The sequence below is a fragment of the Aspergillus affinis genome (assembly GCF_023601865.1).
Source record: "Aspergillus affinis strain CMG 70 chromosome Unknown NODE_78_length_175604_cov_91_438064, whole genome shotgun sequence".
NCBI lineage: Eukaryota > Fungi > Ascomycota > Eurotiomycetes > Eurotiales > Aspergillaceae > Aspergillus > Aspergillus affinis.
The window spans coordinates 132,803-154,845 of NW_026515859.1; the positions used below are offsets into that span (position 1 = coordinate 132,803).

At 47.4% G+C, this 22,043-nt stretch overlaps 7 protein-coding genes across 7 annotated transcripts; 2 read left to right on the plus strand and 5 right to left on the minus strand.

Annotated features, from left to right (window-relative positions):
- Nucleotides 1–2,392: 2,392 nt before the first annotated feature.
- On the plus strand, nt 2,393–3,848 carry KD926_010211 (S-adenosyl-L-methionine-dependent methyltransferase; the record flags this gene model as incomplete). Its single annotated transcript, XM_053102732.1, has 5 exons — nt 2,393–2,560; nt 2,616–2,742; nt 2,802–2,925; nt 2,983–3,449; nt 3,508–3,848. The coding sequence occupies 5 exons, from the start codon at nt 2,393–2,395 to the stop codon at nt 3,846–3,848; spliced, it is 1,227 nt and encodes a 408-aa protein (XP_052953859.1).
- A 265-nt stretch (nt 3,849–4,113) lies between these two features.
- Nucleotides 4,114–5,055, minus strand: KD926_010212 (putative metallophosphoesterase domain-containing protein; the record flags this gene model as incomplete). The annotated part of the gene is made up of 1 exon (XM_053102735.1): nt 4,114–5,055. The coding sequence occupies one exon, from the start codon at nt 5,053–5,055 to the stop codon at nt 4,114–4,116; it is 942 nt and encodes a 313-aa protein (XP_052953860.1).
- Nucleotides 5,056–6,694: 1,639 nt separating this feature from the next.
- KD926_010213 (putative MFS transporter) lies at nt 6,695–8,586 on the plus strand (the record flags this gene model as incomplete). The annotated part of the gene is made up of 8 exons (XM_053102736.1): nt 6,695–6,895; nt 6,948–7,035; nt 7,084–7,182; nt 7,234–7,435; nt 7,487–7,802; nt 7,856–8,286; nt 8,338–8,476; nt 8,542–8,586. 8 exons carry the CDS (start codon nt 6,695–6,697, stop codon nt 8,584–8,586), a joined length of 1,521 nt encoding a protein of 506 aa, XP_052953861.1.
- Nucleotides 8,587–9,016: 430 nt separating this feature from the next.
- Nucleotides 9,017–12,583, minus strand: KD926_010214 (kinesin family protein; the record flags this gene model as incomplete). The annotated part of the gene is made up of 7 exons (XM_053102737.1): nt 9,017–9,548; nt 9,678–10,118; nt 10,698–10,906; nt 10,975–11,460; nt 11,517–11,800; nt 11,853–12,274; nt 12,546–12,583. 7 exons carry the CDS (start codon nt 12,581–12,583, stop codon nt 9,017–9,019), a joined length of 2,412 nt encoding a protein of 803 aa, XP_052953862.1.
- A 750-nt stretch (nt 12,584–13,333) lies between these two features.
- Nucleotides 13,334–14,392, minus strand: KD926_010215 (uncharacterized protein; the record flags this gene model as incomplete). Its single annotated transcript, XM_053102738.1, has 2 exons — nt 13,334–14,106; nt 14,215–14,392. 2 exons carry the CDS (start codon nt 14,390–14,392, stop codon nt 13,334–13,336), a joined length of 951 nt encoding a protein of 316 aa, XP_052953863.1.
- Nucleotides 14,393–14,656: 264 nt separating this feature from the next.
- Nucleotides 14,657–17,530, minus strand: KD926_010216 (GAG-pre-integrase domain-containing protein; the record flags this gene model as incomplete). The annotated part of the gene is made up of 1 exon (XM_053102739.1): nt 14,657–17,530. The coding sequence occupies one exon, from the start codon at nt 17,528–17,530 to the stop codon at nt 14,657–14,659; it is 2,874 nt and encodes a 957-aa protein (XP_052953864.1).
- A 1,396-nt stretch (nt 17,531–18,926) lies between these two features.
- Nucleotides 18,927–20,559, minus strand: KD926_010217 (FAD-binding domain-containing protein; the record flags this gene model as incomplete). The annotated part of the gene is made up of 5 exons (XM_053102740.1): nt 18,927–19,075; nt 19,704–19,746; nt 19,795–19,996; nt 20,051–20,433; nt 20,497–20,559. 5 exons carry the CDS (start codon nt 20,557–20,559, stop codon nt 18,927–18,929), a joined length of 840 nt encoding a protein of 279 aa, XP_052953865.1.
- Nucleotides 20,560–22,043: the final 1,484 nt, after the last annotated feature.

Sequence of the window (22,043 nt, forward strand, 5' to 3'; positions counted from 1 at the left end):
ATTTCCCCTGCTGCGGTCATATTGAAACAATTCCACAGCAGATTGGCGAGACAGAAAAGGGAAATCAGCAGGGTGAGCGTCGCTAAACCCCTAACGAAATTCCCAAATTCCCGAGTTTAGCAGGGACTACACCGTACGACCCAGACCCTGAACTCTGGGGTTGACTAAAGCGCGATGCCGCCGATCGACTTTCTTTCTTTCTTGTGTTCATTGCCAAGCCACTATGGATTAGGAGGAAGATACCAAGTGATTTGTGTCTAAAGCCCATATACGACAGTGGAACCTCAGCTGAAATCATAGAGATCCGCAAATCCCGCAAGTGCTCCTTACGAAGCTGCTCCGCAGATTGAAAGTAACGACTAGTAGCAAATCGAGATGCATTAGCTGAAAGGGTAGGTCACCTCTACGACATGGTAGGGTCATCGACTTCAATATGGGCACGCGAGATACATTGCAAGCTTAGGTATTTATTGATCGGACATATTATAATGCAGGGTAACGGTGGTTGTTACACACAGGTAGATAGTCTTTATTTAGTTACCCTCTGTAGTCCAATGTTCTTGTAACAAAAAGATTCTCTCCCTGACCTAACGCAAAGCCTCAACCCAACCACAATGGGATTTCCGCCCCACCCAAACCTGAGCCTACTAATGCTCAAATTTCATGCACCTCACGGTGTAAAATCATAGTCCCTTGAGAATTCGAAGAATTAGGCCAAAAGAAAAGCAATCGCTTCCCACGGCCCCCATGGAGAAAGCTCGAAGATTAGGAGCGAGCGCAAATCCGTGGAGCACAGAGAAACTCTATACTCAGTAAGTAGTGACAAAAGTACAGAATACGGCGTATGTGTGCTAGAATAGACACGAAAGTTGGACCCACGAGAAGATCTGGAACCAATCGAGTAAGTAGCACGATACGATCAAGTGGGCCAGGAGTCCGGACTTGCCTTAAGGCTTAAGCTCGCCTTGGACAACAGCATCACGGCCTGATCCGGTCGCCGGAATCAATCTGGCGGACTATTTCTTTAGTTTGCATGGATCAATCAGATCCACTAGGAGTACTCCATAGATAACACTTGTCTGTTAGTTAGGGGGGAGGGGGGAGGGGGGGGAAACGTGCGTGGCGCCATGCGTATTTGAAAAGAGAGCACCCGTTGTCGCCATGTTGTATTGGCCGATCATAAACTCGGAATTCTTAAGTATAACAACGAGTTTAATTATATCTGTCATTTCATATTCATTTTCGAATAATCCGTAGATTCTACCACGGGCCTGGAAATGAAATGTCCACCGCTATGCGACTATTCATATCCTTCCTTCGTTTCCTTTGATCATGTTTCGGAACACAAGACCAATTGCCCATTCTCTACCCTTTCCTGTGTGACGCGCAGGAGTCTCCTTACAAGGATCATAAATGAGTGGATGCTACCATACCCCGTAGTCCGTGCTACCGGCTGCCCGTCCTCAATAGACACCAAGTTAGCGGCTCCACTTACTGGAGACTGTGGACCGTTGTCCCGCTCTTCCGTCAAATGACAGAAACGCGTTATCTAACTGTTTTGTTCTATCCCATAAAGCGTATAACGTACGGTGTACAGGATATGCAGAATTCACATGCGAGAGGAACATTTGAGAAGACGAACCCCTGTCAGGGCTGCTTGCGTTGTCCCGTTAGCCTACCACTGCGGATCCTTAAAGGACAAAGACGCCTTGGAGGAGTCCGGAGCAGCCGAAACTTTTATGGCTCTTCAGTCGGACGAATCATGATCCCGTAAATTGCATATTGTTTTCCGTAAGCCTTGTCTGGCGTCTCTTAGTGGGGGAATGGTGGAACTGGAACGAGCGGCCACGCCAGCGGCCACCAGATGGAATTGACAGTTGCCTTCGTGAAACTTCATTAAGTTTTTGCCGTTGACTTTTTCTTTGTCTTCTGGCTTTTGTTCCTGGGCCGAGGGGAAATTGCTCTTCTATTTCTCTGGTGGAGGAAGTCCCTATTTCGGATTTGACGCGACCACCCCGTGGCACAATCACATATACCCTAAGACCAGTATAGTAAGCTATGGCGAAGGTCAGGCCCTTTCCATTTCCAACACCAAGACAGCCAGGTCCATCGTTCCTTCCTTTTATGATCTGCTCTGTAGTGGGGTATGACATCGAGTGCTAGTTAAGGGGATGCGTTTTTAGTGTCTTTGTTGGGGCGACGAGGCTGGCCTCAGTGATTAATTTAGGTAACAGTGTATCGAAATGGCCCGTCTCATGCGCGGACTCCAAGGGTGCGTTACGGTGGGATGGCTCCTGACTAGACCATTGTAGAATTTGGATACGTTGTCGCATCCCCGGCGCATTCTTCCCCTCTTCTGCTTTCTAAGAAGCCCTTTCTTCAATAAAACACAATGGACTTCGCAGTTATAAGCAATCTGCTCTCAGAGGCCAAGGTATCCATTGATGAGTTCCAATCTAATGGCGTCGAAGACTCCCGCATCGAAGCACACGAAAAAGTGCTGCAACTGGCGCGGGCGCTAGAAAAGCCGAGAGATGCTATCTTAAAGTTGTCATTTTCTGTGAGTCTCATTTGGTCAGCTTTCGACGAAATATTCTGACAGCTTCTGGGATTAGCCTACTGTGCTCATGGCCGTTAAAGTGGCCCACGATATGAACCTTTTCCCGGTGCTCACAAAATCAACGACTCAAGTATCTGTGAAGGAGCTGGCAGCTGCGAAGCCAGCAGATCCCTTGCTAGTCGGTTAGTTGTTTATACTCAGGACTTGAGAGTTATGAAGATGGCCAACTTACTGATTACAGAGCGTATCATGCGCCTCCTCGTCTCGAACGGCTTCGCTGAAGAGCCCGAACCATGCAATTACCTTCCGACTCCGCTCTCTGAGGAGATGACCCGACGAACATCCATTGGTGTCGTAGAATCTTTGTAGGTGCTCTCCAGTCTCTTCTTAAGCCGGCCCTTCTTAACAGGGATATCCGACAGATTCCTCGAGTTTCTCCCCTCGATCCAAAAGACCCCCGAATACCTACAATCCACCGGATACCGCAACCCAGAAGACCCACTATACGCACCTCTCCAATATACCAACAGCATCAAAGGAGACGGTTTTTCCTGGCTCTGCGAGAACCCCGCCGCATTGTCGCGCTTCAACAGCTTCATGGAAGGTCAGCGCGCCAACCGAGCATTCTGGGGCGACTGGTTCCCCGTTCGTGACGTGATTCTTGATGTACCGAGCTTGAGTCCCGAACGCCCTCTACTCGTTGATATCGGTGGTGGTCGCGGACACGATTTGCTAGAGTTCAAGGCGCGATTCCCAGACGCGCAGGGAAAGTTGGTTCTTGAGGATTTGCCGTCGGTCATCGATGAATTTCGGCAGGCGAATGACCTAGAAGCGGCGGGGATCGAGACGGTGAATTATGACTTCTTTGCTGAAGCGCAGCCTGTTCTTGGTTTGTTTCCTTGCCTTCTACTTACTTCCTCCGGTGGACTTACACTGATTTGTTGCAGGTGCCCGCGTCTACTACTTCAAGTACGTCCTTCACGACTGGTCCGACGACAAGGCCCATATTATATTCGACCATTTGAAAAAGGCTATGGTGCCCGGATATTCCAAGGTGCTGATCGAGGAGTATATTCTTCCTGACCGGAATGCGCGCGCCGTCAATGGAATGACAGACATGGCGGTCATGGTGTTCTGTGCCGGTCTTGAGCGCACACGACAGCGATGGTTAAGCTTACTGGAGTCTGTTGGTCTGCGGGTGATTAAATTTTGGACGCGTGGTGGAGATGCGCTGGGAATCATCGAGGCAGAGATTCCCGAGGAACAAGGGACGAAGCATATTATATAAAGCTTGCATAAAACGCAGAAACCTACGGAGATGATGGTTTTCATACGGCTGAGTCGAAGTATTCGTTCTTCTGTGATAGTATCTAGAGTCAAAGAGTCGACATTGAAACCCTTTCACAGAAGCAAATTAAATCCAATTGCAGTCGCTACTATTCCAAGGATATCACACGATTTATCAAATCCAAACCATTCGCCCAAAAATCTCAGCAGCAATATATAGAGGTAGTACGTGTCAACAGACCCCGTCTGAAAGCAAGACCTCTGTCCTAAAACGCCCTTGAAAGCTCAATTTCCACCACCCAAGCGGGTTGAGTCCTTCCATCTACCCCCTCAATCGCCGCATTGACAAATAATGTCTGTTCTTCCCACTTCACCGGACCCTCATCTCCCGTACAATGACTTGTCCGATAGAACCTTTCATACTCCTCATCTTCTTTCTCTCCTTGCAAGTTTGATAATCTCTCGATCACAAACGAGTTTCTATGATCCACATCCCCAAAATGGCAGGGCTCCCGCGACGGACTGCCCTTCCGCCAAGTCACCAGCTTCGCACCCCATTGCTCATTAATATGCCCGAAACAATGCATTCGGGGCTTCGCGCGCCTCACCGCAGCGAATAGTTCCGGGCAGCCCGCTCGCTCTCGATCCATATTGTAATCCATGATTCCCTTTGGTGGACCATGCGTGATGACAACATCAACGTGCTTGAACTCAAAATTATGACCGTGTGACCGTGAATACTCGAATCCCCAGTCCCCTGGGGACATGGAAGGGGTATACGGGCTGGCGTAGACGGTCAACGAGGCGCCGTTCTCCAGCGTGAAATGATGCGTGCCCTGATCAAGAAATTTGATTCCGTTGTCCATCGCCTCCTCGAAGAGGCTTCTAGCGTATCCGAAGTCGCCATATGCCTTTTTAACGAGAGCCGGGTCGAGTATCTCCGACGCTAGGGCGAGCTTTCTTTGGAATGTCGGCGTATCGAGTGTAAAGTCGTGGTTTCCCGCTATGACGAGCTTGAGGGGTGTGTTAAGACTAGAGAGAAAGCTGATGGAGGAGCGGAATTCTGCGAGAGTCGAGTCCGTTGTTAGATCGCCGCAGTGGATGGCTACATCTGCGCACTCGGTGCTCAGGTGCTGGAGGGAGGATTCTCGTCCGTGCGTGTCTGAGATAACGAGGAACTTTGTTCGGATTGTGGGTGCTGAGTACATCTTGGCGAGTTTGCTAAATGTTGTTCTTGTGTTTAGTATTGTGGTGTGGCGGTGGCTGAGCTGTATGGTTGTAGAAGATAAATTAGGGCTGTGAGTCAGATGCGGCTGGTTGATGTCATGATGAGCGTCGCGATGGTCCTCATGACTCCTCCTGAGGACTATGACAAGACATCCCGTTCCATGGAATGATTATGTCTTGTATTATCAAACAATAGGTTTGTATTGTCCTGGCTCGAGATTCATAAGTTGTGTTCTATAAAGACGGTCTTGTGAACACCATCCTGGTTCATTCACTAGAAGCTTGTATATCTATATAGGAGACTCTGATATTGAATAGATAATGAGGTAGTGATTATCATGAAAAGAAAATAAACTCGTCACTGTCATATTCAAGCATACAGCCTAACGGGAGTGATCAGCTATGGGTATGATTCACTTACCAAGTGAATAGTTTCTATGGGATATAAAGCTTAATTTAGGCTAAACACTTGTGCATGTCTGTCAGGAGCAGAGAAATCCCGGTTGATCGGAGTCACCAATTTTAAACCTAAACCTGACTATCTTCTCGCCGGTTTCGGTAGGCTTCTAGAAGGGTGGAACCTCGGCTGTCTGTTCATATTACAGCTCTTTATATATACCAAAATGACGGCCACTAGTATTCAACACCGGTGGTTGAATATAAGTCGGTCAATGGCCGATTCAAAGTAGTTCCCAAATACCCCATTGTTCGAGTACATTAGACTCTTGAATGTTGAATCACGTCAGGGTGAAGGGAGCATATTCTCGAGTGAGGGTGACGTATTCCGTTGATCTGCGGCCGGGCGGCAGCTGTTCCTTCCACGCCAACCAAAGTCATAAATTATCTGCATATAACTTATCGAGTTTATCGAGGAAAATCATCACACCGTACCGGAATAGCTCAATAGCCTGATATCTAGAATGAACCCTGAATACAGATCTCCCTAACGTGGTGTTGACCTGTCGTATCGGAACAACTAATATCCGGCCTACCTATACCAACACGCCAAGACCCGCCACCAAACACCTAACTATGAGCTGGATGCCTCAGGACTCGCACAGGAAGGGTCCTGAGCTTCTCATACTCACCGAGACGGAATTCACACTCCTCGGAGACATGAGTTTCCCCCCCCTTTGCAAGACATCCGGTTTCTCACTCGTCGGCAGCTGTCCGACTTGCGCCAGAACCTGCAGGTCTGCCAAAGACGCAATCATGGGTCCGATGTCGTGATCAGCCGAACGTCCAACCCAACGAGCTCGCCTCTCAGAATGCTCAGCATCCACCGTTGAACGTCCAGATGCTTCTCGGTTAAGCAGCGGGCCAAGCTTGCCAATGTGGAATGCCAAATAGGATGCGCGAGATCTCCGGCTTGGAAATCAACTCCGTCTCCATCTCGTCCTGAGTCCACCTTTCATTCGCGGTATGGATGATGCGGTCGTCCTCATGGCTGTGGGGTCGTAGCTTCCATTGTTCCATAATGCTCCACGCGGGATATAACTGACTCGTGGGGCCTGTGTTATGTCTCTGGTTATAAAAGCTAGGGTCTTCCCCTGATTGAAATCGGGATCGTCGTTGAGTTTCAGTTGACTGGTGATTTTTGCCGTGAGAACTTCTTGCGAGATGGCTTTGTCGCAGAAAGAAGCGGAGGCGACTACCTCGTCACCACCGTTGTCATCAACGGCGTCGTCGGATCGCGATGAGAATTATGATTTTTATAAACAGCATCAAGGGCTAGAGTATACTCCGGAGGAGGCGAAGAAGGTGCTCCGAAAAGTCGATTCGCGGCTGATCCCTTTGATGTTTGTCATTTATATGCTGCAGGTATGGAGAATATATCGTTTGAAGAGAGCCCGAACGATACTGACTGGCCTAGTATCTGGATAAAAACAGTATCAACTTTGCATCAGTGTATGGTCTGAAACAAGGGACACATATTACGGGCTCTCAATATTCTTGGCTGGGTATGTTTGGTTTTCAGTCGATCTCGATTCATCACTAACATGAGAAAGGCTCGATATTCTATTTCGGATACCTGATCGCGCAGTGGCCAGCTGGACTTGCTCTGCAGAAACTCCCCATTGGGAAGGTCCTCAGTATTACTACTCTCAGTAAGTTTTCTTTGCCTATATACCTCAGTTGCAGCGCACTTACAGAGTCAGTTTGGGGCGCACTTCTCATGACCACGCCGGCATGCCATAATTTCGCCGGTATCGCGACCAATCGCTTCCTACTTGGCTTTGTCGAAGCCATCGTGAACCCCGGATTCGTCTTGATGATGAGCATGTGGTATACAGCGATTGAACAGCCGCTGCGTCTAGAAGCCTACTACTGCACCAACGGCATTGCCACTATGTTCGGAGGGTGAGTCGGAAACCTGATTCTTCATGATTCGGTGCTGACAAAGGAGGGCAGACTTATTGGATACGCCGTCGGACATATCACGACCGGTCTGCCGAGATGGATGTATGTGTTCTTGATCTTTGGCGCATTCTCCGTCGTGACCGGTATCATCGCCCTGCTTATATTCCCGGACCTTCCCTCGACCGCGAAATTCCTGAACGAGCGCGAACGAGCGATTGCCGTTGAGCGAGTCGCCATTAACCGCCAGGGCGTGAAGAACAACAAATTCAAATGGGACCAGGTCTGGCAAGCCGTGAAGGACCCAAAGACTTGGCTGTTATTTATTATGGCTGTTGGTGCGCAGGTTCCTAACTCAGCGCTCACAAGCGTAAGTACCATTTCATATTTCAAGTTTCGAATCGGAAAGCTCACATGAGGCAGTTCACTTCGATCATTGTCAAATCCTTCGGCTTCGACACCCTAGGTACCCAATATCTACAGATCCCCGGTGGTGCGGTGCAGTTCCTGGCTCTCTTGATCGGAGGTATCGTCGCCACCAAATACGGCGACAAGTTCCACTCTCGAAGCGCCTGCATGATCGTTGCCAACACGATCTGCATTATCGGATCCGGATTGCTAGTCGGATTGCCTGATTCGAACAAATGGGGCCGTTTGGTGGCGCTCTGGCTGTGTTACTTCCAGGGTCTCGGCTTCAGTATGAGCTTGACGTTCGTCAGTTCGAATATCGCTGGCTATACGAAGAAGCAAGTTACAGGAGCCTTGCTGTTCACTGGATACTGCGTGGGGAATATTATTGGCCCGCAGACTTTCCGAGACAATGAGGCGCCGGGATATCATAGTGCTTATATTGCGTGAGTTTTCTATACATTTTTCGCGCGAGAAAGTCAACTGACAAGATACAGGATGTTGGTTGGATATTCCGTCAAACTGGTCTCTATCACCGCGCTCTACCTGTACATGTATTTTGAGAATAAGCGGAGAGATCGAGCAGCGCTTGACGAGAGTAGCGAGGAGGCAGAGGGTATTGAGAATGGAATGCTGGTAAGTGCTGACCTGCCCCATGGTTCAGGTCTAGGAATATAGGCTAACCGATGCCGGTGACTCAGGATCAAACCGAGATTGATAACAAGGCATTCCGCTACGTGTTATAGAGTTAGCCCATGCTGTAGAATATGGATGATTATGTATTTTGACCGAATTTTATTTGACGAATGTTATCCCAAATAGTTGCAGTACTTGCAGTATTTAAGACAGCCGGACATATAAGGCTTCTTCTCATTCAAACGAGGAATTTGATTTTAGGACCCGAAACGTTCGACTCACATTTGTCATTGTATGACCTTACCTTTTCTTCCCAGTTGCCGCACCGACCAAACTTCCATACTTCAAAGTGTTCATGGTTGCCGCAAATTGTCCCGCTGAAGGAGAAACGGTCAGAATCATCGCAGAGTAGCTATCCTTTGACATCTGGAAATGTTGCCGCAGGACCATGGTCAGCGGCGACGATCGAAACGGAATACGAGCTTGATTCAGCGCTCGAGAACGAATGACTTCTTTCAAAGCCAGTAGATCAGTGTTTATCTACCTTCCTTCTTGCTTCTCTTGGGACGTCTGCTTTTGTCCAAGGCTGTTTTTGTTGTCATAGTATTCCGATCCGGCCAAGTCGACAAACACAAGCTTGCCCCCAAGACATACATGACGGCGTGCCGTTGTCTTGAACACTTCATCCTCGTAATCTTCCGCTTTCTTCACGCGGGCCTCGAACTCCATTTTTTCTGTCTCTGCAGCATCGATCGCCTCCTGGTTTAATTGGTGGTCGGGATTAGGAATATATTTCCCGTCTGCGTCCTGCATTAGAGCTCGCATGTGTTCTTCGATGTAGACATCTGTCGCACGCTTTCCCACCGGCACCAGCTCCGACTGTCTCTCGACGACAGCATCGTGGGCCTCAAGCAATGATCTTGTCACGATCTCCAGCTCTAGAACAGCATGAGTCCGCGAACTCTGATCGTGAATACTCGACGTCCCGGTCGCACGCAACTTCAGTCCGACTCGTAACCCGCGACGTAGGTCTTCGAAGTTCCAGCACGCCTTGGTTAATATAGGTCGCACCCTGACTTTCCCCTCCTCTAGCATCTCTGTCTGGCCTCAGATATATACGCGGCCGTCGGCGTCTTCCCGAACACAACATTCGCATCGGCCGTCGAGTAGATTAAACGCAGTGTCCTTTCGTAGTTCATACATGCGAATTCCCAGTCCAAGTTGTGTTGCAGTCGTATCAGCTGCATTGATCTTCTCGAATATCTCATGTAAAGACCGCGCAGCGGCTAGACAGAGTCCGAACTCGTCAGGATGCTCGTAGTCGTAACCGATAATGGTGTGAGATTTCCCGCTGCCGGAATGACCATAGGCGAAGAAATTGCACGATTGACCTTCCAGGACTCGGGGGAGGATTGGTGCCACGACCGCATCAAAGACTGTCTTGTTATTGTCGTCTGTTTCGAATATCTCTGTGAATGATGGCCCGCTCTGCCAGGAGCGGTCTCGGCTGGGGACTGATTGTGGCTGTAGGAGTGCTGCAATGGAGAGTGAAGATGTGTGTGAGTCTCGGTGTGTGTACTCGCGCTCGATCTCTTGTTGTCCTGCTTCATCGGAGCTAAGGGGGCGCCATCTTGCTAGGACTCTGAATTGTTGCATTTTGGAGGACATCCCAAATGAGAGGGAACAGAGTGTATTGTTGTGGCTTTCTTCGCGGAAAAGAAAATTTGTTCGGTTTGAATCGCTGCTTTTTCCTTTGATCGGGGCAATGGGACGTTTAATAGATGAACCCAGTATGCAGAACGGGTCTTGGATGAGGGTTCGCCATGTGGACCCCGCGGGTCACGCTAGGTAGGCAGCAAGGCATCAATCCGGATATTTCTTGGACTCCCGAATCTCCGGGCGGCCAGGTGGATGCTGCAATATTGATTACTATCAATGAGGACCCAAGTGAACCTGATGACAGACACTAGTTAGTGCCTTTATTATGATCTTGATCGGGCCCAGTTCCATGCGATTTTCCGCTGCCTCATCGACAAAGTCACACATCCAATTTATCCGGGCAAGATCGGTCTCGGTGTCGCCATGCCGACGAGACTCAATGACGTTGGAGCACAATATAAGGAACGGGATGATTTGATACATCAAAATGAGACTATCAGTTTGCGTTCGGTGAGAATCAGATATCACTTGTCGAAATGTTTGAGGTTGGCAACGGGCTTACCTTGTCCCCCAGTACATTTTCGGGGCTGAATGAACAAGAGACTGCATCGTGGTAAGGGAGGTTCTCGCAATATCCACAATTTCATGCGAAGTGCTCTGATCTGATTTCTTCGATTGATACAGGATGATGAGAAGCTTGTATCCGCTGAACAGTATGTCTACACAGACCCACAAGTCGATTTGATTCGTCGTGTCATTCAGTAAATCCTCCTATGCCATGTCAGAAACGGTCTTTGTCGCTTTCAAACAGGGGGAAACCAGTAGTTATTAAGACGTACCACTCTCCACCCGGTCATGATTGATTTAGCCTCAGCTACGAGGTTTTCGAGGGCCTCGTTGTATTGAACTGTATCCTGCAGCGTTTCGGTGTTCATCAGGTCGAGGTATTTCAACAAGACGAAAGTAAGCCGCATCGAGGCAAGAAAATGGATCTGAACAAAGCGCGGAGTCTCATCGACATTTCCGTCGATGCTCGGATCAGGAAAATTCACAGCCCAGGACCCTTGGGTAATGAGGGCCGGCTTGCCAAAATTCAAGCGAAAGATGCAATCTGTCCGTAAAAGGTGCCAGAACTCAAACCGTTTTCGATTTTTCTCCGTTTCATTCTCGGCATCGGCTGCTTGGTTGAATCCCATTTGCTGATCGTTAGGGTCTTGGGCCCCTACATCGACAACAAAATATCCAAGCGCTCGAGCAATGGTACATGATTTCCCAAAGATCTCCCAGGCCAAGTCACTGTTGAAGGCCTCAACAGACATCGAATACTAAGCCACTATCAGCTTCGCCTCAACTTCCATGAAAGGCCAAGTCTTATAGCTACCATGAGGAAGGTGGCGTAGAGATCTGTCGCCGTGTTTTCGACTTTATCTAACCACCCCTCTACCATGTCCATGCAGGTTTGGTAGAAGTATTGCACGAAGGAATTTCTGTCCTCAATGTTGTCGTGATCCAACAACATGCCTTGGAAAACGACATTATAATATATTATCAGGGACAAGTTGTCCAGTTGAACATGGCGTATCTCCAACAGATCAGGAATGGTCATAATGAAATCCTTCGGTAAAGCGAGTTGAAATGCCCCGAACTGGTGGGTTTCAAAGAAGACTGATGCAGCCATTTAGCCGAGGTACTTGAGGTATGGAAGAATAATACGTACGATTCAACCACTTCCTCGCCATTTCCTTCGTAACGAATGGGCGTGGATATGGCATGTATCCTTCGTTTTGGGTCTCAGAGCTTTCAAGATCTTCCAATGAAGCTTGAAGCGCATTGGCGAATTGTTCATCTTCAAAAAGACCGAATTTTGTATATCGAAGCTGAAAGAGTATGCTGGACAGCTGCGACTTGACTTTGCCCTCCTTTAACCGGTCTAGTATTCCGAAGGCCGGTCTTGGCGAGATCGGGGGACATGGGTTCCCTGGGTGTGACGTGATGGGCTCGATCATGACCGAGTCAGCTAATGATGCTGTACTGGACGCATCGTCCCTCTCATCGGAGTCCTTATCCGGGAGGACATGACTCTCTAGACGGTCTAAGCGCTTCAGAATATCGTTGATAACATTCTTGTGCGATGCTGAGCTATGCCGTTGTCAGATACCTCTTCAAAGGGGATCATTCTCCTGCAAGAAATCCTATACCGTTTTGGCTTAGCTCTTGTTTTCCTTGGTAAGTAAATACACTCAGTGTCGAGAGCTTCACACTGGTCGCATCGAGGGCTGACTCGGTTACATTTGATCTGTCCTCGTTGAGTAGTATTCAGGGATGAGCCGTGAGGTTAATACCTTCTTTGACTTGCAACGATTACACTTATCGTGTTGTCAGCACCAGCCCTTCATGCACGGAGACTAACCTTACCGAAACAGGCTCTAAAGCGCTTTGGGGATCCATTGTGTGGTGTGTGTGTGATAAAGAGATGCGAGGCCCGAGACGTGCCCGGGATTCCGAAAATCCCCGAAAATCCGGGCGCGTCATAATACGGCAGCCTCAGGCATGCAGGCACGAGGGGTAGTGAACATGCCAAGAGACACGTGACTGTGGGTGGCTTCCATTTATTTTAGACTATAAGTTATAACCATCTATTGGAACAATTAGGTTTCGTATTGCCTAGTAATTTGTATGCAGAATCGAGGCTCAATGAAGGTCTGATCCTCTTGATCTAGAGGATCGAAACGAAGCTATTTAACATGCAATATGACTACGTGGCTTCTTTGAAATCGGCTTATCTCGAAGCCATGAAATGCCGTCAGAGTTGATCTAGACGGAAACGGCAAGGTGTTGAATCCTGGCGGTAAAATTGCCCCATATTCGCTGACACACCTCCTCAGCTGAATCGTAGATGAAGCTGAATAGATTGCCAGTTTAGGCACTTGTATAGGGGTCCTCCTTGTCGATGAATTCGTGCAGATTCAACATCTTCATGAAGTTTCGGTATTTTTGAATCGGGAGGATCTTGGTAAGGCCATCCGCAGGCATGTTAGCCGTGGCGACCCATTCGACGGCGATCTGACCGTTCTGCACCTCCTGACGGAGCCAGTGTTGATAAATATCTATATGACGAAGGCGTGTAGGCAAGGATGAATCCTCGCTCTAGAGAATACGGACAGTCTGCCTGTTGTCGCATTTGATAGAGATTTCATGTTAAAGGTTGAATTGCAAGGCGTTGAATAAGCGCTTCCACCAGAATACGTTTTTGCCTGCCTCAGAGATAGCGAGTAATTCCGCCTCTGTAGTAGAGGTTGAAACGGTCTTTTGCTTGCCTGTATGCCAATCCACGGGACCGCCGTAGAGGAGGCAAACGAGACCTTCAAAGCTTTTCCTATCTGTATGATCTCCGAACGCTGCATCGCTGGCCATAATAAATACCTCTCCTGCGTTTGGATCGCCTGATTTGGAATATCTGATTCCGTAGAAGCGGGTTCCGTATAGGAATTGAATCACGCGGTTTGCTGCAGCTAGGTAATCGGGGCCAGGATTGACTAGAAATCTCGATAATTCAGAAGCCGATTTTGCAATATCCGGTCTCGTGATTACCGCTGACCAGAGGATTGAGCCCACTTTCTCCTGGAACTCCTGTATCTGCCTAGGGGACGCCTTCCCGCTGTATAGAGTCATTGGAACGGTAGGGAGCGGCGATTTAGGCGGTTGAGACGTTTTCAGGTTGAATTTTGTTGTGATCTTGTCTATATAGACTAACTGCGAGAGATGAATCGTTCGTTTTCCTCTATCTCTGCGTATTTTGATTCCGAGAAAAGTGTCTGCATTCTCTATCTCACGTAGAAAGTATTTCGATGAGAGAAACTCAATGACTTCATCTGCGCGTCTTTTGTTTGCAGCGCTTGACAAAACGATAAAGTCATCAACGTAGAAGATTAGAATGACAATTCCGTCAGTAAATAAGCAGGGATCCTGTTCTACCGGGTTAAGTCCTACTGCTTTTAGCGTCGCAGCTAGGTAAAGCTGCTAAAGGCGAGGTGCACGGCGCAATCCGTATAGCGCCTTAAAAAGTTGAAGGGCTTTACCGGGCACTTTAAAGCCGTCAGGGCATTCGGTATAAACGATTTCGTCTATCTCTGAATTCACGAAGGCATTTAAGGCGTCAAACTCTCTTATTTCGAGGTCGTATACACCTGTCAGGGCCATTAAGGTTCGAAATGTCTTTGCAGCAAGCGTAGCCGCACTTTTGTCATCTCTAGTCATGATTTGAAGGTCTCTACGCACACAAAGGCGTGCCTTACACCTATCTAACTGTCCTTCCACATTGAATTTGTATGTGAAGACCTATAGCAGAGGAAGGACCTGTATCATCTGCGTGGACCTAGGGATTTCACGGAATGTTCCCTTCTTGGCGAGATCTCCGTATTCCTTCTGCATGGCCGTTTTGAAATCGGGCCCAAAAGGATGCGAATATAGGTCTTTGTAGAAGCGTGGAGGAGGAGGAAGATCTCCGTATTTTAACTTTGGTTAATCAGGGATCGTATTCGCGTACGCCGTGCAGAAAACGGTGTAGTAGGTATTGAAATTTGCACTCCATTCTTCTGTGTTGTATCTTGCTACTGGTCGTCGATTTCTTCTACCAGTAATCACGTTGATTTCCGGGTTTAGGTCTGTGTGATCCCTATCTCGCTTATTTCGCTGCCTTGGGCGAGGATCAGGGGGTGTAGGATCAGAGACTAACATCATTTTATTTAACTGATTGTTTAGCTGATCCCCAGGGGACCAGCTCTCTTTGAACTCGTTGTCTTCACCTCCCGAGGGTTCCCTGGCCTCTGTAGGTTGCCTTTGAGGCGATTCGGCAGGGAATCCTCCAGGAATCGATTCGTAGGATGGTGGAGTGGATGGACGAGTTAAATCTTGCTGAGGTAGCTCAGGCATTACTTCAGGTGTTGTTTCAGGCGTTGGTAAGGTAGGCAGGTCAGATGATTCCTGATTATTCTTACTATCTCGCTTAGCTGGAGCCTCACGATATCGCACAACCTCTTGAATTTCATCATCAGAGTCAGAAATGTTCGATTCTTCGTCTTGTTGCAGGAACCTTGCTGGTAAGCGATTTCCTATAGTTCCTGGAGGTACAGGCACCTCCTTAGCGATAATATCTTCTAGAAACGGTTCGGTTGGATCGTAAAGACGATCTTCGTTAAATATAACGTCTCTTTCTTTATAAATTCTGCGTTTTTGAGGGCTCCATATCTTCCACAAATTTGAAGCTGTGAAACCCACGAGGTAGCCTATCCAGGCTCGTGGAGTCATCTTGTCGCTGAGCGCTTTCCGGTGGATTCTCACGTACGCCCTGCATCCGAAGAGATGAAGTCCTGACAAGCGGGGTTTCTTGCTATACAGGCGTTCAAAGGGGGTCGTCCACTGATCTCCTCGCTTAGTGGGGGTGCGATTAAGCAGGTATACAGAAGCTTTAACTGCATGAGGCCATAGATCGACGGGTAAACGGGAGTTAATCATTAAACTCCGTGATCGTGAAGTTATGATTCCTCCGCCTCTCTCTATGAAGCCATTCTGTTCCGGGGTGTAGCGAGCCGAATGTAATATTGTAATTCCTTCATCTTTGCAGAAGAGAATAAACTCTCGTCCGAGCGTCTGCTCGTTATTACAGACAAAGGTCTTAGGGGTCTTGTTAAAGTGGGTTTTGATCCATTTGACGAGGCTTTTGATCTCGGGGACCAGGGCATTCTTATTCGGGGCTGTATAGACCTTTCTCCAGCCTGTAGCGTCATCTATGAAGTTGCCAATCCACTGGTTACCGTTGTATGCAGAGCTGACCTTTATAAGGTCAAAATGGACCTTATCCCAGGCGTCTGGGGATCTCTCTACTGGCCTCCTTGAGATCTGACGAATCGGCTTAGCGAGCAGGCAGGTCTCGCAGTGTGGATCACGAGATTTAAACGAGATCTCTACTCCTTCAATCGCTTCGTGTAGGTAGTGAATCGTTTCATCGTGGAGGTAGCCCATTCGCTGGTGCCAACGCTCTACTGAAGCCGTTGAGATACGTTGCATCTCACTGCGACGTTTGACCTTGTCGGTAGGGGCTTTCTCATTATCTTGAGGCGTTTGAATTGCAGTTTGCTGACGATCTTGAATCGTGTTGAATGCTGCAGGGGCCTCCTTCACCTCTAGTAGCCAGTGTTTGAATCTTCTGAAAACTTTGCAAAACGGGATGCCTTCGCGATTTTCAAGCACCTCGAGGCGCTGATTCAGGTAAAGGCCTGCATTCGCTGTACGGTTGAGCGACACTATATTCGTCATGAAATCAGAGATATAGGCAGTTTCAAGAAGTGTCATTATTCTTGATTCTCCGTTAGGAGCAGTCAAATTGATGTCAACAGTGCCAAATCCTTCTATCTTGATCTCTGTGTTGCCTGCGCGGAGATAATCGTCAGGCGCAGCGCGGCGGAAATCTCTGAATCTCTTCCGGTTATTGCAAACGTAGGTATCCGCTCCAGTGTCCGCTATAAAGCTATTCCGAAGCGTTAAAATGCCTGTTTCATTTGAATAGACATTTTGTTGATTTGTAACATTTTTTCTCACTGTAAGGACGTCTTGCTGGGTTGCCTTATCTTTGGTAGGTAAAGCCATGACTGCGCAAATGAATGAAGGGGGCTTGCTATCTCCATCTCGCTGTTTGATCTTATTTTCCTGCCTTCGTAACGCTTGTCTTGTAGGCGTTGAAGGTCCTGACCTGCAGGAGTCAAATTGTTTCACGATTTCGGGGTCAGAGAACCATCCTGCCTCCTGTAGGCGTGGATCGACGTAGGGGCAGTCATAAAAACGGTGTTTTGCCTTGCAGATACAGATAGGAATGTAGGGTTGAGTATCGTGAGATCTTGCACTGTTTTTGGCTTTATTCTTCTGCTGATTACTGACTCCTTGAAGAGTAGCGAATACGTTTGTTTTTTCAAATGAATCCGTTCCTTCTTCAGCGAGATATAGGAGATATTTGTCGATTGTTTCGCCGAGAGTTAACGTTTCCCTTTCCTCTGCAGTACAGCTTCTATACTGCTTCAGTTCAGGTGTTGTATAGATTCGATCAAACTCTGCAATCGCCTTCAAGAACGTATGGACCAATACTGATTGAGATATCATGGGTACTTCTGCTTCAATACAGCTTCCTGCTGCGGCCTCAAAGTCCTCTATCCATTTCTTGATGTCTTGAGACCTTTTAGGGCCGTGGCACACCTTCTCGTATGCTCGAAGGCAGTAGGATTGTTCCTCGTATGCTGAAGGTTTAAACCGTCCCTGTAAAGCGACTATCTGGTCGTATGCTGATGACTTGTTGCTGATCAAGTAGAAATATCGTGAAGGGATTGAATCAGCGATATACTGCATGATTTTCGTATTGAGGGTGTCATATTTGTTGTACGCCTTGGTAGCTATCTTTAATTCTTCGGTATACCTATCCTAGCGTTCTTTGAAGACATCTCTGGCTTCACCTTCTTCCTGTCTAGGAAATTCAGGCTCTGGCCTTTTCGGGACCTTGCTGCGAGTTGAATTATCGCCATTAGGTTTGAAGAAGTCCCACTGATTACCAGCAGAGATGCGGATCCGGTCGATCTATAGTTTCCAATCGCTTCGATCGTTTAAAACGACCGAGACCTTCGAAGCGGTGGAACTCATGTTGTGCAGCTTCAATTCTTGTGTTTTAGACAATCGAAATGGTTGCAAAGGGGTTGGTAAAGAGATCAAATGAATGAAGGTAAGCGTCTCCGATACCAAGGGTCTCCGGGCTCATAACTATTGGAACAATTAGGTTTCGTATTGCCTAGTAATTTGTATGCAGAATCGAGGCTCAATGAAGGTCTGATCCTCTTGATCTAGAGGATCGAAACGAAGCTATTTAACATGCAATATGACTACGTGGCTTCTTTGAAATCGGCTTATCTCGAAGCCATGAAATGCCGTCAGAGTTGATCTAGACGGAAACGGCAAGGTGTTGAATCCTGGCGGTAAAATTGCCCCATATTCGCTGACACCATCCCAATCATATTTAATGACAAGCCACAGTGGTTAAGTTTGTCAAATCGAGAATTCCCAAGTCATTAGTACCTCGTCTACATTATTGATTCTTCAAGCGTCATATATTTCGAGAATGGGTTAGAGGCTCGCGGGATGCAAAGATATATTTTGAAAGTTATTGACTACGAATACCTTGTATGTGCTAGATGGCTACTGGGCGACGAGAATCAATTTAGTAAGTCGAAAGTAAGGACGCAATAAATGAATTGATTGATGAATCGATGAATATAGGAAGACAGAGGTCTTCTATGACACCTCGTACATGAAAGGGAAACGGCGCAATACTTGGTAGATTGCACCTTAAGCATGTAAAACGCTTAAAGCCGTAACAGTGGATGTAAGCATTTTAGGCCATCTAGATCCGAACAAAGAAAGGAAAAAGGGAGGGAGGGAGAGAGAGAGAAAAGTAAGGAGGTAGGCCTGGGATACGTAAGGGATGATGTGGTCATTGTAAATGTTCTTTTAATCGGATTGATTAAGAATAGAAAATGTTACTTCAGTAAATCGATTGCTGAAATAAAAAAAAAAAAAGGATTGAACAAAGAACTGATATATAAACATATACACAGAATCCCCAAAATAGTTAATCGCCTAACATTAGTTCCCTCTTGCACAAGGGCCCATAGACTGTCCCACCAGTCGACTCCTCCCAACCGTCACTACCGATGCAATGATGGCACCAGAAGACTTCTTCTGGGTCATACTTCCTTTAAACAGAGCTAAGCCACTCGTACATGTCGCCGTACCAGTCGTGTTTGTAGTCAGGGTTGACAGATGTGAGCGGCGCCGGGTCGAGAACTTTGCCGCCACCAACGAGGCAGAGCTCCAAGAGGGCATTTTGAGGCTTTGTTCCAGAAGCTAGAGTCATGAAAAAGGTGCGTATCAGATTCTTCAATTTCTCTTGCTAGGAAAGAAGAGATCGCTTGTCAAAGAACCGGATGGCAGAACCGCGCTGGTTCCCGTGTCGCTTATATGACTTCCGCTGCCCTGGAAGAACGCATACCAATTGGGAAAATAGTTGAAGCTCGATAGGACATAGAGCGCTGTCCTATTTAGGGGGCTCAGGTGGTCGATTGTTTGCTTGTTCATAATTTTCTTGCCCGATTCAAGGGCTGAGTAGGTGTTGTCCAGTAGCTTGGAAAAGGTGTGCTGGTACACGTTCTTTTGGAGGAAACCGTTCCTGAAAATCCTCCATCGGATACATGAGGATAGCGGGATAATACCTCCCCAATGGCATCCTGGAAGGCCGAGAGATTTTCCCCTGCCGGCACAATGCTCAAAGTGTGCATTAGAACCGGACGTGTTGGATGAACTTTGATAGTAGCGGACACAACAAAGCCGTAAGTGCCTCCACCGCCACCTCGAAGAGCCATTAAAAGATCTTGATACTGATATTCACTGGCTGTGACGATTTCTCCAGATGTAAGAACATCCGTTTATTCGAGGACCTGATCGGTCGCAAGGCCGAAATCGCTTGACGCCGTACCATGGCCACCACCTTGTAGGTAGCCACCAATTACTCCGACACTCTGAATTACCGTTAGCTTATATCGTCATCACGTTGAGGATCGACATACCCTATCACTGCCACCAACGGCAATGGTACCGTGCTCGGCTGCATTGGCATATACGTCTTCCCAAACGTACCCACCGCCAACGGTAAGAGAGCTTCCGGTCCAATTGGATTTACACTTTGTGGAAGAATTATATTGTGCCTGAAAGTGAATGCCATCCTTGGTATGCTTGATTAAGATAGACAAACTGCCGTAGCCTTCGGATCTGACCGTCCTTTGTCAGCTATGGGCGTTCCTTGTTTTGCGGAGAACAACCTACCTTCCCACAACATCATGGCCTGTGCTCTTAATCACCAACCGCACGTTATTGTCTTTGGAAAACTTGATCCCAGCGGCAACATCGCTCGCATTCGTCGCATTGATGGTGAAAACCGGCGCCGAACCCAAGTCACACATCAAATTTAAAGACGGGTTCGAGGGGGTACATGTTTGAATCAATGGATAGCTATACCCAATAGGAGAGCTTTCTAAAAGCCAGGAGCTGCTCCAGTTTGCAGTGATACTGTCGCATGTCTTAGCGTCGTAGTTTGCGCCTTGAAAGCATGGGGTGGTGATTGCCTGGTTCGCAATAAGTTTTCCGTTCTCCGTCTTGTTTAGGGAGCTCCAGTCGGATTGCGAGGGCCAATAGTCATCTGCTGGAGTCTATTCAGTGTAATAAATTAGCTGAAAGGGCACTATTGAATAGAAAGAAGGAACGGGGCATACGCATTTGCACTCCGCATTGACCGATCGTACTGCAACGAGGAACAGAAAAGTTTTTAAGAGCATGGTCGCTGAAGAGGTTGGAACTTTTGATGATCGGACGGAGGTAGAGTCATTTTGGAGGCTTAAATACCTTATTATTGCTTGGTCACTACCTTGTGACACCAAACAATTTCGTCATCCACAGTCCTATTGAGGAAGTTTATCTGCCAAGCTTGAACCGTGAACCATCCCTCATCGGGTAATTTTCAATGCCAAGAGCCAAGGGGCAACTGTAAATCTGGGGCAAAAAAAAAAGCTAAGCAATGATCTGCGCAGAAACGAGGCTGATCAATTTCTATTTCGTGGAAACAAACTCCTGCGAGGCTGTGAGCCTAATGTCATTGCCGGTAGCCTAGGTATTCCTTGACGATCTGTCAATGGTCATTGGACGACTTATCCGAGCGCCCATCGAGTACGTCGATTTGTGAAGGTGGTACGTGCAATGGGACCTATTACTCTCCAGGGATGGAAGATTCGTGCAAAGGCCTTTTCTGTGATTGCGTCATACAGGAGAATGAGATCGTGGGTTTGAACCGTGTCCCATTGCTTTCATCTCGGTTGCTACTATGGCAAGGATTGCTCTGCTTTCCATCAAAGCCTCATGCTGATAAGTTATCTAGAATGGTGGAGCAATCAAGATCGTTCAGAAGCTCAAAAAAGTTGCATTAGGACCCCTTTCACGATGATACATATATGATATGCCGGCGATTTTCAATTATCATCCGACTTATGAACAGTTAATGCGTAGTTTCCTTCCGGCCTTGCACTCTTTATTATGTACGGCTTATTTCCTAATAATAGATCTATTTCCATGTGCTTAGCATATTTTCTTGTTTTCTTGTGAGAGACTGGGGTGTTTTGTACCTTGGAAAACATTATAAATTTAATATTTTCTAAAGACAACTCGATATTTTGGGTGTGGTTCCAAGCCTCTGTCATTGCGTATGATAACGCACGCCATCATTTTGAGTGCCTCAACTCAGCCTCTTGTCCGCACTACCCAAATCGGCAGGGCAGATCTTATCATATCACGCTAGTCTCAGCATGGAAGTTGAATATGTCAAGAGATGATCTTCGGGCCAATGGACGCTCTTCCCTCTATTCCAGAGCTCCACATTTCCGGAAGGTGTTTATTTTTTAGAAGTTATGATGCCATGGTGGGTATCAGATCCCAGGTCTTTTCGCAGCAGTAATGTCTCTCTCAAATCTTCTCGAAGAACGGGATGGCATAGCCTGTTCTTTGCCTAGAATATTTTTATATGTAGGGTGCGGGAAATGGGGCGGTAAATACCGGCTCGCCTGGTTTGTATGAGGCATATTTCGTGGTTAATTATCTTCAGTTGCTTCAAAACCTAGAATCGGAATGGCTGATGGGATCAAATATCGCCTTTGTCAAGTAGTCCACAATTGAGAATATCATTGATCGTTTATCGTTTATCGTGAACAGACCTCATAAAGCCGAAATCAGCAAACGAAGAAAGGATCGCTATTCCAAATATCCTTTATAG